Here is a 15,976-nt window from a genome sequence, read left to right as displayed (position 1 = left end):
CAGACCAATGTAAGAAAACAGCAGAGACCTGATGATAGATGCCGGCAGCGGGTTTAATCAGGAGGTATTAACACCAGGGAGGCCTCGGACATCCTGCCCGCTCGTGGCAGCAACAGCCACAGCCTCTGCACACAGTACATTCCAACAAGTTTTCCCTATGAAACTATCATCAACTGGGGGTGAATCTCTAACCTCTGAAATTCTGAATCCTCCCGCCTTGCATCCAGCAAAGGCCACCAAAGTTGAGGATCCATTTGAAAATTCCTTGTTTCCCTTTTCTAACACACCACTGCCCATCAGTCAGGCTTCCTCCTATCTCCTGCGCTGAACACTCAGCAGCCCTCAGCCCTAAATCCTCGCTGCAATCCATCTGCTGACCTATACTGCATATACCATGCCAATGCACACCATATTAGGCCTACCAGGCTGCCCACAGCTCCGGACAGCAAATCTCAGAAATATAAAATGGCAACAGAAATGTTTTAAACAGGTTTGCGTCCATCTTCCTGGCACCCAGCCTCACCAGTCCTTCCAGCACCCCATCAGCTTCAGCTGCGGGACTCCCAGCCCATGTGCAGTCAGAAAGAAGCCCATCCTACCCCTTGAAAATAACAACTGCCCCAGAAAGCAGGTTTGTGCCCTGTACCACTATCTAACCAAGTTCTAGTGGCAGGATGATTTTCTTCATGAGCCGCCCTCTCCAACACCTTGAAAACAAGGTGGAGCAGCCCCCAAAATGGTTTTATTGAAATAATAGTAGCCTTTCTACAAACTGAATAGAGAAAAATTGCAATGAAGACTTCATAAAGTGGTTTTCTAACCTTTTTTGGGGACAACCTACATGAAGGGTAGGAGGACTGAAGCTAGCACTGGTAACTATCAAAAGATCCAACTACTCTTTCAGCTTCATTCCATATCAACAGTTTTCTGAATTACTGGGTTAAATCATGTAATGGATTTCAGCTTCTCTCCACACAGCAAACGTCTGCTTCAGACCCTAAAACTTCCTGGAAAGTCTATTCCATAAATAAGTGCCAACTGTCTTGTTAAGATACACTGATGACAAAGACTTGTACATTAATATGAGATAAAGCCTTTTTTTGTTAATGTCACTTCATGACACAGCATTGTTTGAAGAACCGAGCCTTTGATGACCATCTCTCTGTGACATACAGGATTTTTCCTTTGCCCGCACAGCAGGCAAGGGCACCACGCTGATTTCCACGTTTCCTACATGAATACAAGAAGAAAAACACTTTCTCCGAAGTTCACATAAAATGGGCAGTACTTAAATATCAGCTCTTGAAGGATGCAGTTTGGGCACAGTTATTGTGCTGTTTACACAAGCCCGTCCCGGTGGCATGCATCGCAGACACACCACCTCATTTTTCTCAGTCATGGCAGTTTTCACCACCCTGCTGCTCCAGCCTCATTGTAACTCAAATGTTCCCGTTCCCCAAAGGTGGAAGGTACCTACAAATATTTAAAAAGGTCGAGGCTTCACTTACAGCTCCTTCACAAATTACTTATGTATAAAAGTAGTTGTAGTCCACTTTGCCAAGAGGTAAAAAAATTACACTCTGCACTGGGAAATGCAGTATGCCTAATTTAACTACCTGTTTATTATGTGAAAATGACCATGTAAACTGAGCTGACACAAACCAAATGGGTGATGAAAATAACAGCACATTTCAAGGAGTGGAAACACAGATGGCTCACTCAAGTCTGCAGGAAGTTACTAATCATCACTCTGTAATACCCTCTACAGACAGAGCTGTGAGCTCTGCAGCCAGAACAGCAACTTCTTGAGACCTATCCATCTAACCAAGAGCAAGCCTGGATGCAAACTCCTTCACTTCAACTTGACAGAAGACTAAAGAGGAGGTAAAACTGAAAAATGCAATGGATAGATGAATCATGCTGCATTTGCTGATGTGGAGCCTGCTACTAAAAGGAGATTATCTGAAGAAGAAAACAACTCAGATGCCAAGCTGGACACATTAGAAAATGAGGTAGCCACATAGGAAGAGTGAGTGTGATTTTTTTTTTTTTTTTTTAACAATGTAGGCAGATTAACATAACCGTCTGCATATCTGTGCTGTAGGAAGAATGGGCAAGATCAGACACAGGGGTTACCAAGGAGTGGACAAGAAGACATCCAAAAGAAATGCTTTGGGCAGTTAGAGGACGCAGGTAACCAAAGAAGTCACCAAGATGTAGAGAGTCGTTCTTGCCTCCGTATCAGCATCCACTCTACTGGAAGGGATGGATCCAGCCCTGCAAACTCTCCTCAGTCTCTGCCCCAGCCCTGGTCCTTGTCCTGGTTTCGGCTGGGATAGAGTTAAATTTCTTCCTAGTGCTGTGTTTTGGATTTAGTGTGAGAAGAATGTTGATAACACACTAATGTTTTCAGTTGTTGCTAAGTACCCTGCCAAGGACAGATCTTATACTACCAAGCACAGGACAGGAGGGAGCATAATCAGGACAGCCAGCCCAGCTGGCCAACGAGGTATTCCATACCATGTGACGCCACGCTTAGTATATGAATGGTAGGCGTGATCCAGGAAGTACCGATTGCTACTTGGTTATCGGTCAGCGCGGGTGGTGAGCAACTGCACTGTGCATCACTCATTTTGTATATTCTATCATTATTATTTTCCCTTTTCTGTTCTATTAAACTGTCTTTATCTCAACCCACAAGATTTTCTCCCTCTTGCCCTTCTGATTCTGTCCCACTGGGGGGGGGGGGAGGGGGGAAGTGAGCAAGCGGCTGCGTGGTATTTGGCTGCCTGCTGGCTTAAACCACGATAGTCCCGTTCCCCTCCCGCAGCCATCTAAAACACCGTGTGGGAGCAGAGTGCTCCAAGCAGAAAGCCTCCGCCAAGACGGCAGGTGACTGAGCAGGGGGCAGCCAGGGGCAGGAAACAGCTTCAGTTTTACACACAAATTCTGTGGGCCAAAACTGTCAGAACCAGAGCAAATTATATGCAAGTGAGATCATAAATAACCAAATTAAAACTTAGCCAATAGACAACAGGTTAATATCCTTGCAACTTTTATTATCCACCACGCTATTCTGTGAGAAGTGTTGAAACGCATTTTGTTCTTAGTTCAGCCAAAAGGAAAGAATCCAACTGCAAAAGTGTTGAAGGCAACCAGAGCAAAGCAGTCAGTAATTAAGTGTAAATAGGTATAAATAAAGCTAATGGAGGCTTCATACCCGAGTGCTCCATCAAGTTTACAATAGCTCAAATCCCCACTGAGTTTACAAGTGGCTCTTTTGCACCTTTCCTTACTCAGCGATTCCCCCAACTTTTACACCGTTCTTTTTTTATGATCAAGATACTCAAAAACTTCAAAAGCTCTGATTCCTGACTACAGAGACTACAGAGGCCATCAGCGTGGAGCTGCCCTGCTGCGGGCTGGCGGCAGGGCTGTTTCATCTGCGGGGACTCGTCTCATCCAGGGCCCTCAACAACGCTGCGATGCTCTGGAAATGTGCATTTTCTCCCGCCTACAAGCTGCTTGCAAAACTCCCTTTCAGTGCTTGAGGCACATTGTCTGCGACTTTCGGCGCTTGGTCATGCAGAGGTTTTCATAGGCGGCTCCCAAGGTCAGAAAGGCAGCTACCCTGGGCCTCGGCTGAAAGACAGCCCCCCGGGGCCAATCTTCTCATGCAACCCTCCGCGTGTTAAGTAAAGTGGGATATATCCCAGTCATCACTTCAGACTCCAAACAACTTACAACAGTCTAGAAACTCAACTTAAAAATTTTTAACTCAAACTCTGTGATACTCAAAATATGTGAGAGAGACAGAATGTGTCTATGATACAATTTTACTGTGCATACTCAGCACACTGCATCCTAAAGTATTTCCCAATTTAAAGCAATATGGTAGTCTGCATAATTTGATGTCCTATTTACAAACACACACAGCGTGGAAAAGTAATATGGAATATTCTGGATTTCTGACAAGACATTATCAATGGTGGCTCTTGTGCTTTTCTGTCTATTGGTAATAACATAAACAACACCAAATCCATGAAATTCCCGATCTGAGAACACAACAGAGCTACTAAAAAAACCCCCTCATTTATACACTGCTCGTAAGAGTGAAAACACAGTTCTTGATCCCTGCCACACATATGAACAGTCCACGAAGTTGCACTAGCTTAACTGTGGCGTCTGGCTCCAGCAAAATGCTTCCATACTTTATTAACTACTTCAGTTAAGGTTACTGTGACTATTGCTTAAGAATGTTCATTCCCACTTCCACAGTGATAAAGGTTACTGGTTCACTGTGAAGTCCTTGTGACCCTTGGAATTTTAAGAGAAATTAAAGATCTCAGCTTTGTTACTCCCCTGAACACCGAGACCTGCTGAGGCACTCAGTTGCAGCGCAATAGGTTCTGCAAGCAGAGTAATCTGCAAGATCAAGACATCAATCATTTTTTTAAATTCTGCTTTTCCTATAAGATGTTCTGTGACTTTATATTCTGCTAAACACTTGACCAAGTTTGGTTATTATGGAAATACAACATATTCAGACTGGACTTTGACAGTAATCCTAAAACTGCTAGGCCTATTGAATATCTTAACAATTACTTTTATGAATCTAGTCTGTTAATATAGCTTTATTACCAAAATAAACTTACCTTTAGCACACATCAATTAATAAAAAATTAAAACACTCATCAGGATAGCACAAGATTTAATTTAAACTCTATTAATAAATTAATGAAGTGAAATAAAATACTATGCATTAAATTAAGTTTAGGGCTTGTTTATAGTTTCACATATTTTCATGCTACTTTTTTCATATTATGATATTGAATGCAGATTATTAAAGTACAATCCACTGTGGCAATGTGGACTTTATCTGCTTTTCAAGTGTTTCTTCTATAATTCTACAAGCATTTCTCTATCTTCCCAGCATACATTAATGATGTTACAATACGCATTAGCCACGCTGTTCATATCCCATGAGAACTAAAATACACATGCATTTGAAAGGAATAAATGCATGCTACAGGGCTCTCTGAGACAATAGTTCATTTTCTCGTTTTTTTTTTTTTTTCTTTTACTAAAGTAACGCATTTAATGGAATTTCCTGTAAGGAAATTACAATTAATAAAGAACTAAATTACAAATCCATTAGATTTCAGTCACTGCAGCAACAAAACAGAGTTTTCATGAACACTCAAAAAATCCAATAATGTAACCTCTGGTAAAGCTTGAAAAAGCCCTGAAGGACAAGGCAGTTAGATCAATATTAGTTTATTTTAACTGCTGTGCAGTATGAAGAGATGAGGCTGATCATCTGATGGATTTTATTACCTGTCGGAGAGATAAGTCCTGGTGATAAGAGGCCTGGAACTCCATGGGGCAGAAGACGTGCATTTTCTTGTATCGCAACTCCTAGTGAACGCTTGGGGGGTCTTCCTGGTCGTGAGCTGATGAAATAAGAGGATAAATGAAAACGCATTTTCTTTATGAAATATTTGCTTACCACACATGGTATTGATTTGTATAAAATATATGAACCATCAATGATACATAAAAATATATCAGAAATTCTTGCCTAGGAAAAAAGAAAAATAAGTTGATTAAACATACAAGAACTGTATAGGTTTCAAATGAACTAACAATAAACTGTCAAACAGCGCCTGTAGTTAACACAATCATGAGCTCAAAGTCACATAAGTGACTAGAATGCTAAGATTTTTTTTTTTTTTAGTCTGCACCACAAGACCAAAAAGAAAGCAATCCATATTTCTAGCCCTATCATACCACTACTTCGCTAATTAATATCTTTTTCTTAACATTCCTGTCTGTAAAATGGAGCTCAAGAAATTCACATGCATGTGTAACTCACATGTAAAGTCTTGAAAATGCTTTCAGCCGCTGCTACGAACCAGCTCAGGGCTGACCAGGCATCTCAGCCTGGCTCACCAGGCTGCTTCACAGAAGGCACGTCTACATGTACGTCTACTGCCCATACACTAGTCAAGCTTTTCCAGGGCTTCCATGACCTTACAGGGGGCTAGTGGAGAGGGGTCACAGCAGTAACTGCTCTAAAGTCTATGCCACACACCTGCACCACAGAAAACTAAAAGTTGTGATGCCTAAAGATGAGAAGTTGAAACCTTGAATGCAACATTATCTTAAACCTTGCCGTCTGAATTCTGAATCCTGGCAGATAACTGCCTACTTCTGAAGATGCATCAACAATTTAACACTGAGCTTTTCCAAAACTGACTACTTACCTTTATGGATTGACTGATATTTTTAAATATTACAGATAGGTTAAACCAAGAATATTAGCCCAACCTGTCAAAAATCTCACAGTCCCTTGACCAGCTTACGAATTATGATTGCAGTTTTTAATGCGAAATGTTAAAGGTCTGTTTTCAGACCTGTTACATTTAACTGTTGTTTTCAACTACCACATTTAGCCCTTACATCAGTGTGTGTACATGAAATCATCCTACACAGCTGCCATTATAATACAGAGATTTACAGACCAAAAACCCACTTGAATCAACTCTTCCCCAAGCCAGCTAATAAAAATGCAACTTCCCCATGTTTGGAAAAGTATTGCTGCTTCTCTGTTGGTCAAAACACATTTTACTCTCTTGAATAATAGAGCTTTTGACAAAAGATAGCGATACATTGTATAAAATAACTAAGCTGCAACAACGAATGAGGTTTGAATAGAAAGCATTTCCAAAATGACTTCTAGTTCAGAAAGAAATTTAAGTTAAACTTCACTCTATCAACTTACAGTGGCAAAGCCCTCCATCAATGTAAGACAAACTCTGCGTTTAAATGAAGACAACTTCCAGCAACACTACACAGAGGTACCATTAACCTGTTCATTTTTCACAGTGTGCTAGTGTTATTTTGTTTTACTGTACATCAAAGTAGCACAAAATCATTTTTTCGGTTTATTATTTTATCTCTATAAAACTATTCCCCCCTCTTTTTAGCTTCAGGTCTGTCCATTTTGTATTTCATTTTATTCAGTACTTTTTCCATTTTTCTTTTTTATGCTTTAAGTTGTTTATCATACTATGATGGCTATGTAGTAAAGCCTACTACAAGAGCCCAGACTCACTAGGCTGTAATAAAGTAAACCTAAAATAAAAGTATTTGAGTTTCACAGGAAGTGAGATGCACACATGCATTCTCTATTAAAATCACCTGCTGAAATCATCCACTGCACAAGAATATTGTCCACCAGACAGTATTAGGCTGGTATGTGGGGGTTTTACACAAAAAAGAATTGTTACTCTTCTGATTTACAAAGCCTGTGCTTATACACACACACACGTCTAAGTGCTTAGCTGGTACTTACTGTCTCCAAAAAGATTACAAAACAGCTAAAATTAGCAGTAGAAGAGCTCAATCAACAAAACTACAAAACATTCTCTTCTCAAGCTCAAATACTAACAAATCTTTCGCATAAAACTCCATATGTTGATAGTAATCGAAGAAAAACATTTTAAAAATTAAACAGTTTTAAATGATTTTATGAAGAGACATTTTATTTATGATTTGGGTTTTCAGAGGGAGAGGAGGGAAGACAATGGAGTTTCACTCCTCATTATGCAGTTTTTGCACAGACAACAGTTTATTTTGATGACTCTGTTAACTCTGAGTAGACAACTCGTAGCCCACAGGTTTACCAGATCAGATCTTTAGGTGTTTCCCAGCATACACTACAAGCAGAAGTGAAACTCTCCAATCTGTGGTTACGCACTGACAGAATGCCCAGGATTAAAAAAAACACTTTAGGAGATGATGAAAGAGAAGTTCACACCAAAACTTACTCAGCTCCCTTTCAGAGTCCCGCTGACTGCATTTATATTCTGCCTACTTACACAAGTAAGGCAAGCGCCATTGGGAAAACACAGCACTGTTTCCTCTGGGTTTTGGTGTGTTTGGGATTGTGGTCCTTTTGGGGAAGAGGTTTGATAGACTCTGAAGAAAAAAAAAAAGGCATACTTCTAACCTACTCACACCCTTTTAGTGAATATTACCATAAAGCAGTAACTACTAGGGGCCAGATTCTGGTCTTATACAGCTGTAGCCATAATAATTGGAATGGAATTGTTCCCAGCTGAACCTGTTCAAATAAAATCAAAGCCCTTTGTCTCTCATTTAATGTTAGCTTTTAAATGAAAAACTCAAGGCTGGATGCTACTTACAGCTGACTGACTGTCATTCATACACCACCTGCGAAAGAACCGTTTGGCTCTTCAACACTGTGTTCTGTAGCTTACATACGAACACCGTTATGCTGTATGTCTGGTTCTGAACCAAGGAAACGAAGAGAGCACCCAGCACTCTGATATGCTGCTGCAGAGTCTGCAGCAGATACCTCGCACTTCCAGCTAGATTGCCTGGAAGTGACCAGAGACCGTGTCACTTATGATGAACCAAGACCTTTTGCTTGGAAGGACACCAGAACTCACAGAAAGCACCTCGGTAGCATAATCTGAATCCAAAAACTTCCAGTCCCGTTTTGGCTAGAAACAAATTTTCTGGCATTTTTGTTTAAACATGAAACCAGAAATTTCACAGAGACAGGACACAAATGTTTGCCCTAAAACTTATTTTTTATAAGATATATACAAAAGAAACAAAAACATCAGTAGATTCAAAATTTTTATGTGATTTACTTTATGTTGTGAATACGCTGCTGTCAGGGCTAGGGCTGGCACCACCAAGCAATGAAATCTCACTGGTCTATCTCAACACTCCCAGTACCCAGTACGCTTCCCATCATCTTACGAAGTCTAGAATTTCAACAAATTTCACATTTACTATTTAAAACATATCTAAGCCTCACAATTCAGAGAAAATGGCTAATAAATGCCTTGAACAGAAATCATAAGGCAAGCAGAATTATCATTTGGGGAGAGTAAGACATCATTTGTGATTATGTAAGTATTAGCATATAAATGCTAATAGCATTAGCATATAAATATTAACTTTATTTAATATTATTTCTCCTAATCTTCTGTCACTCTGCTCTTTCATTGCATTTTCTTCTTCACCTTTTCCTTTATCTCATTCAGGAAAGCTATATATTCAAGAAGTGTAGAAAAATCTTTTCCTCATTGATAACAAAGGAAGCATAAACAGGAATGATCAGCTTCAAACGATTTTAAATGTGTTTCTTCGAGAGTCTAAAATCTCTACATAAATTTTATATTTGCCATTAACAGGTCTTTGTGAATGGAAAATGACTCAATTCTAAATCAGATGTTACTTCACTTAGAAACTGCTATTTTACACATATCTTTTAAAAACATTTTAAAGTACAAGAATTATGGTCACAAGTGAAGACCATGGAGACTAAAACAGACGTACAATACCTTTTCTCATTAATAAATTCAGTAATCTTATTCTTTTTACTAAATAAATGCAAATAAATTGGCCAGCTCAAAGTCTATACTGATTAAAATTCTATTAGTATCTCTCAAAACCAAAACCAAATAGCCCTTGGGTCATCAGTTACTTGAAAGTGAAGATGATGATTGGAGGGTTTGGTTTTTTACCTGTGTTTACACTATGATTATATAGTCATTGTTGTCATCCTCTCCACCCCACCCCTGCAAAATCACTAACTCTGAAAGAGAAAAATGAACTAATCTGAATGTTGTTCATTTTTTATTTTGTTTGGAATTAGATTTGTCAGAGACTAAATTACATTTTAAGCAGTATATTTGACAGTTAAAATTTATATAGTAAAATGTTGAGAAATCATTCATTAATGTCTGTTTTTCCTTTATTTTCCATTCCTGTTGAGAGCTAATTTTATTATCTTTCCTCTCAAAGTTTAATATATTCCCTAGACATCCCAAGGATTTTTAATTTGAATCAAAACATAGAATAAGGCTATTTTTGTGATTTTGTTAAAATTACTGATCAGCGCCATCTTTTATAACTCTATTTTACAGTCATTATAGACAACTATATTTCATAAAATCCACAAATTCATCAACACTTTGTAAAATGTAATTAATCAGTGGAAACACAGAGCACATCACTGTTGATGTATGATAGCGCTCTACTTTTGTGCTTTTAAATATAGGAGATTTACTAGAATCAGAAGTGAATTTGCATATTAATCAAGACAAATAAACATGTGGTGATTTAACTAGGAAACTGTTATTTGGATGACAATTTAATCAGCACAGGTTGAAAGGTCCATCACTGCAGCATCCTGTTTCTGCTAAAATATTGATTGCATTACTGATTTCAGTAATGCTTTATTTTACAGGGCACAAATAACCATGTAATTACTCTTTAATTGAATGGTAATTGCTTGCTGGCAATTATTTGTTAAGTTTTGGAGTTTAATTACTAGGTTGTGTTTTGTGAAATAAAATGTTATGTATTAGTAGCCCAAAATATTTTCTGTATGAATGGTCTGTCACAACTAGAAAAGTAAGTTATGATGGTATGAGTTTGACAAATAACACTATAACACTAAAACTATTATTAAAAGGATCAGATGAATCTTTGAATGCTTTCCCTTTACAAAATTAACATTAGATGTAACATTTGTAAGATAAATGGAGGAATACTGTACCACAGAAGCATGATTTCCTCTGGGGTCTAGTCCACCATTTAGCATAATTTATCCTGATGTTTTGCTTTTCATTCTCTGGGCTTCTTCAGAGGAACTGAAATAGTATCCTATCCTCTTGAGAGCAAAGAATAAACCAAGTAGAAATATATTTCAACAGTACTTCATATTTCTGCAACTGAAGTGGATTACCACCAGCACATTATCTTAGCAGCCTATAAACTTTGTAGACTTGGCAGTTAGCTAGATAACAAGGGAAAGCATTATGTCTTGCAGTGTCAATGAGATATGACACATTCAGTGATATATTTATTCCAAGTTGTGATAGATGAGGTACCCGATACTTTGATCGTTAAGTTCTGAATTTTACTTCTACACTTTTCATTTTTGTCATCAACTATTTATGAATTGGCAGTAGACAGTCTAGCAAGGACTGCTGATTTTGTTTTTTCAAAAGATATCCAGTTAATAAATTAATTATTGATTCCATGAGGCTTGAGCTATTTGGTATAAAAATATGCTAGACTTGTGATTTAGGAAGCTCTCATATGTATCACAGATTTCTTCAATAGCAACATATTTTATTAGGCTTAAAGGAGAAATATAGAAGTACTATATGACATGCTGTGTAAATTGCTCTGATAATAGTGGCAGTAACTGGTGCAAGTACTCAGAAATAAAAAAAAAAAAAAAAGCGCCACCACAAAACCTCACAGTCTTTGTTGCTTTCCTGAAACTGGAACAGGAACCACAAATTAAAATTTTGCTCTCCTCAAAGATCATGAAATACCTCCTAGTGATTGCGAAAGGTACTCTTTGAAGCCTTTACCAATAAACATAACATCTTGATAATTTGAGTTAAAATTATTTCCTTTTATTACCCTAAGATTTTTAGTTGTAGCATGGATTTAAAATAACCTCCTTGCTTTGGCATTTATTACAACATTTCAAAGATGCCAATGGTAGTTAAACTCTGCTTGACCTTTCAGTGTTTAAGAAGAGAAGCAAACTCTGACCTTGCAGCAACCTGATTCTGTCTCCTCTCAGCGCTGGCAAACTGATCACTTGTCTAACCATTGCAGGACATTGGATCACCAGCCACTTCAAAGGCAACAAGAGCCAATTCAGCAGGAGGAAAAAAGTCATCCATGCAAAATGGGCAATTAACATTAATCATACATGAAGTTGGTTAAGCTGATAACTAGAACCTGGTCCCTATGGCAACTCTCATAAAAGAATGCCCACACCAGCACGAGGAGAGCCACAGCTCATCTTGCACGGGCTCAGCGCGCTCCCTTCTCACTTCAGTGGACAGAAGGAAATTGTGGAGAAAAGCTCTGACACTCCAAAACAAAATCTTCCCACTCAATTCTCCAGGGTTTTTCAGTGAGGAAGGTCCTCAACATCAGCCTCAGTGAAAATGTCAGTGGAAGTTTGTTCCTAAAGCATCACAAGCGCAAATTTTTTTCCTGTCATTACGAATTGGTGTTACTGTTAGAAAAAGAGACTCCTTAATACCACTGAATTGTTCAGGGCCGGGACTAAAGTGGAATATTGCATCTTTATTAACTTTACCATTAAGAACAGAAAGTAGCACATTATCATTGTGTTCTTCCTAAAAATCATGGATTAGTCAAAGTCCAATATAGATCTGAATAATATCACATAATACTTCTCTTATCAAGAACTAGGGTGGTTAGTTCAGAATCTTCCCCGTCAACACAAGCTGCGTACACAGCAGCGACAGCAAGCGAACAATTGCACTGCCTGACCCCCGTCTACACGGCCACTCTCTCCCTTTTAACACGCAGTCTTCAGGTATCCCAGCTCTCAGCCCACAGATGGTTTCTCACGCACAGACATCTAAACTGGGTCCAACTCTGAAGTCCAGACTGGTAAAACAGGCTGCCTTGGGGCAGATCTGCTGCCTAGTACTCCCAAGAACTCGTGACCTGGAGGAATCTCTTTCGTCCAGGCCAGGAGCACTTTAGGACCTGTGATCTCCACTCCGTTCGCCTTCTACCAGCGCAGTCAACAGTGACATGGAGGAGTTAGAAGCGTGATTCACCAAGTCTGTCGCCAAGGTCCCCATACAGTTACTCTCCTGAAATTACTGCAGTGAGTTTTGGTCCTTAGGGGATGAAGGCCTCTCAGTCACACAGCTACCCACCCTCTACCTAATCCTTTCCTTAATTTTTGAACCAATCCTGTTCCCATCCCACGCAGTCCACTTCCTCCAATCCCTCCCTCTTTCTGAATATTTCTAATATTTCTGTCCAACTTTCTGAATATTTCTAATTTTCTGCTCTTAACCCATCCATCACATCACTTCTGTTTTTCAGACCTTACCTACCTTCAATCGCTTCCCTCCCATCCTCCACCTCCTGCCAAATTCCCAGTTATCCTCTGGTCCTGGTCTCATCTCTACATTTTTTTGAGAGCTCCCCACCCCACTGACAGTAGCTCCAGTGCTAATTCCTACTATGACTTTCATACTCCTACTATGACTTTTTGTATCTCATGATAAGAGGAGGGGCTGCCTGAGCAACGCCTGAGCACATGAGCTGAGACGGCCACCTGCCAAATGCTTTCTGCCTCCTCCTTCACTCCATCCCCTGGGAATGGTGTGGGGTGGCTGACAGGAAAGGTGGTCTCTGAGCAACCCTGCCTGCTCCTGTCCCAGGGGCTGGCAGGACAGGCAGGTGGTGGAGTGGAGGGCGCTCAGCACAGCACCAGCGGCGGCTAAAATCCTCCCCAAGTTTCACCCTTCTGGACTTACTGCCATAATCTTTATTACGGACCTTTAGTAATAGCCCAAGTCTTGTCACTCATACAGATGCCTGAGAATACAACACAGCAGAAATAAACTAAACCACCACACATCCAGCACACCACAGGGTATTGTTTTTTGCTAAATACACCAATTCCACAGTTATCCCAATGCTTTATAGCACTGTATATGACAGAAGCCATCAGTCAGACTCTTCAGAGTATAAGGCAACAGCAAAATTCAGGAGCAGCAGCACTAGCATTTGGGGTGTCAGTATTGCTGGGTTCACTCACAGAATCATGAAGCTGAAATAGGCCTCAAAAGGTCACCTGCTCTCTCTACCTCTGCCCCAAGGCAGGATCAAGTACGCTCAAATCATTCCTGACAAATGTTAGTCTAGCCTGCCTCTGAAAACAAAAATCTCTGCTGGAGATTCCACAACATCCCTAGGCAAATCCACACCAATGCTTAGGCTAGCCTTCCTATCAGGAAGGGTTTGTGGGAGAAGGGGGACTGACATCTAACCTAGTTCTCCTCTGTTTAATTTAAGCAAGGCACTTTTTGCCATCTATTCAGCAGACATGGAAAACAACTTATATTTTCCTGCTTTACAGACACTCCATATTTTTTGAGAACTCGTCATATTTTGCCTTTGTGAGGTTTCATACATACAGATGGAATTTATAGACTTAGTGTTTATATCCATGGTCTTCAGACTCCCTGAACATGTGCTACAAATAGGTAAGGTACATACCTTATCCCCGGATTACAGGTAGAAATAGTGTAACTTGACCCTCTTCAGTTTTTTCTTACACCACCTATGTCCTTATCGAACTAAATCCTATTTAAGACAAGCTTTCCATTTTGTCAAGATCATTTTGCATCCTAACGGCATTCTCCAGCGTGCGTGAAACCCCTACCACTTCGGTACTGTCTTTAAGTTTAATAAGCATTTTTTCTTTTTCTTCATTAACCAAGACATTACTGAAGTCCCTTAACCAAACTGAAAGCAGCCCCCACGCTCAGGACACGCTTCCAGTTTGAACAGTAACCATCGTCTCAGCATGGTTTTCCAGTACGTTTGTTTCTAAACTTGCATTTTCATGTGGACCATATTTTTCTAGTTTGCTTAAAAGAAAGTCATGTGACACTTTGTTAAAAAAGAAGTGCTGCTCTTCCCAAAATTTCTACATATATAACGTTCTACAAATTGCACAGGACTTGCGGACAACCTTGCCAGTAGTATTACTCTTGGCAGACATATATATGGTGTGAAGGAGAGACACCAAACAGCAGCAAGTTGGCTCCCCTGGATAACAAGCAAGGGAGTCAGGCAAGCCAAGTCCCTTTACCCTGCATGTTCCTCAAGCGGCCACCTGAAGATCTTCTGTGGAGGAAAGAAACCCTCTATTCTATCACTCTCTAAATTACACCTGCATATTTATTTTCTAGACGCCAGCTATGCCTTGTACCTCCTGGGAGCACTGGCTCCCCTGGCAAGCCAGAGAAAGCCGCCTGCCTGGGGACAGGGGATGCAATGCATTGTGCTTTGTTCTCCCTTTTTTAGCCCACAGCAAATTCCTAGTTTCCACATTTTCCACAACTGAGTCCACGTATATCTCTGATTATTAATACCAGTGTTGACATCTTCTTGATAAAGATTCATTAAATTTTTTCTTTGTTGAAGAGAGAAAGGTGATAGAACAGACAATTTAAGGGTTGACTACTCACCTGACAGAAAGTATAACTGTGAAGTTATTTTATACTTCATTTACTTGACCTAGTTACAGTACTTCTAACCCCAAATGTTCACAAATCATGACTCTGAAATCATGAGAACAAATAAAATTCTAATGTTCTTAAAGTTCCATTTTGCACATTTTTATTTGGCTTTTAATCTTGTCATCTTTTAAGTTTCAAAAAATCACACTTCTAAGTTCTTCTTCTCCAGAAAGGGCCAGGAGAGACTGAAGAGAGTGGTATTGGTTTTTTCCCCAAAGTGTCATAACTGAAAGCTGAGATTCTCTAATTAGTTGATACATAAATTTAGAAGCTCCTCAAAAAAAAAAAAAGAACAAGCACTAAGAATTACAAGAAGTGCAGAAGTAGAAGTCTCCTTCTGCAGTAATTGCGACTGAGAGTTATCACTAGGAGTTATCTGTGGCTCTTAGTCTACTTACTGTATGAGATAGGGTGGGCATTTCTCTGCCTACTACATAAAGAGGTCTTCAGATACTATGACAGAATTAAAGAAAAGACTAGTATTTTATTTTAAAAAAATAAATGTGGGTCTGATTCATTAAAACAGCCTCAATAAAGCTATCTGGAAAAATACTGAAGCAGTATAGAGAATTACCTAATTTATAGTAAAATTTATTTTTTGCAAAACATCATTGTCTCAATATATCTCAGTGCAGTCTACCTCACTTAAAAAAAGATCACAAATTCAGGACTACTTGCTTTTAACTGTGCAAAAAGATAACACAGAATTTAAATGAGCTTTCTATAAGTTTCTTAAACAAATATATTAAAAAGCCTTGCTAGAGTACTATCTCAAAAACCTAAGATTTGAAACAGTCAATACTAGATAATATTCTTCGTAAAAC

General features: G+C 39.4%; 1 protein-coding gene across 3 annotated transcripts in view; it reads right to left on the bottom strand.

Moving 5' to 3' along the window:
- DACH2 (dachshund family transcription factor 2) overlaps positions 1–15,976 on the bottom strand; it is a 308,526-nt gene that overhangs the window by 145,571 nt on the left and 146,979 nt on the right. For all 3 annotated transcript variants that reach the window (XM_075161959.1, XM_075161958.1, XM_075161957.1), the window contains exon 2: positions 5,338–5,453. In XM_075161959.1, the coding sequence (XP_075018060.1) occupies positions 5,338–5,453 (116 nt within the window). The remainder of the gene's footprint in view (positions 1–5,337; positions 5,454–15,976) is intronic.

Source organism: Calonectris borealis, chromosome 13 (genome assembly GCF_964195595.1).
Source record: "Calonectris borealis chromosome 13, bCalBor7.hap1.2, whole genome shotgun sequence".
NCBI classification, from domain to species: domain Eukaryota; kingdom Metazoa; phylum Chordata; class Aves; order Procellariiformes; family Procellariidae; genus Calonectris; species Calonectris borealis.
Note: the sequence above shows the minus strand (reverse complement) of the source record. Positions and strands in the feature narration are given on the sequence as shown.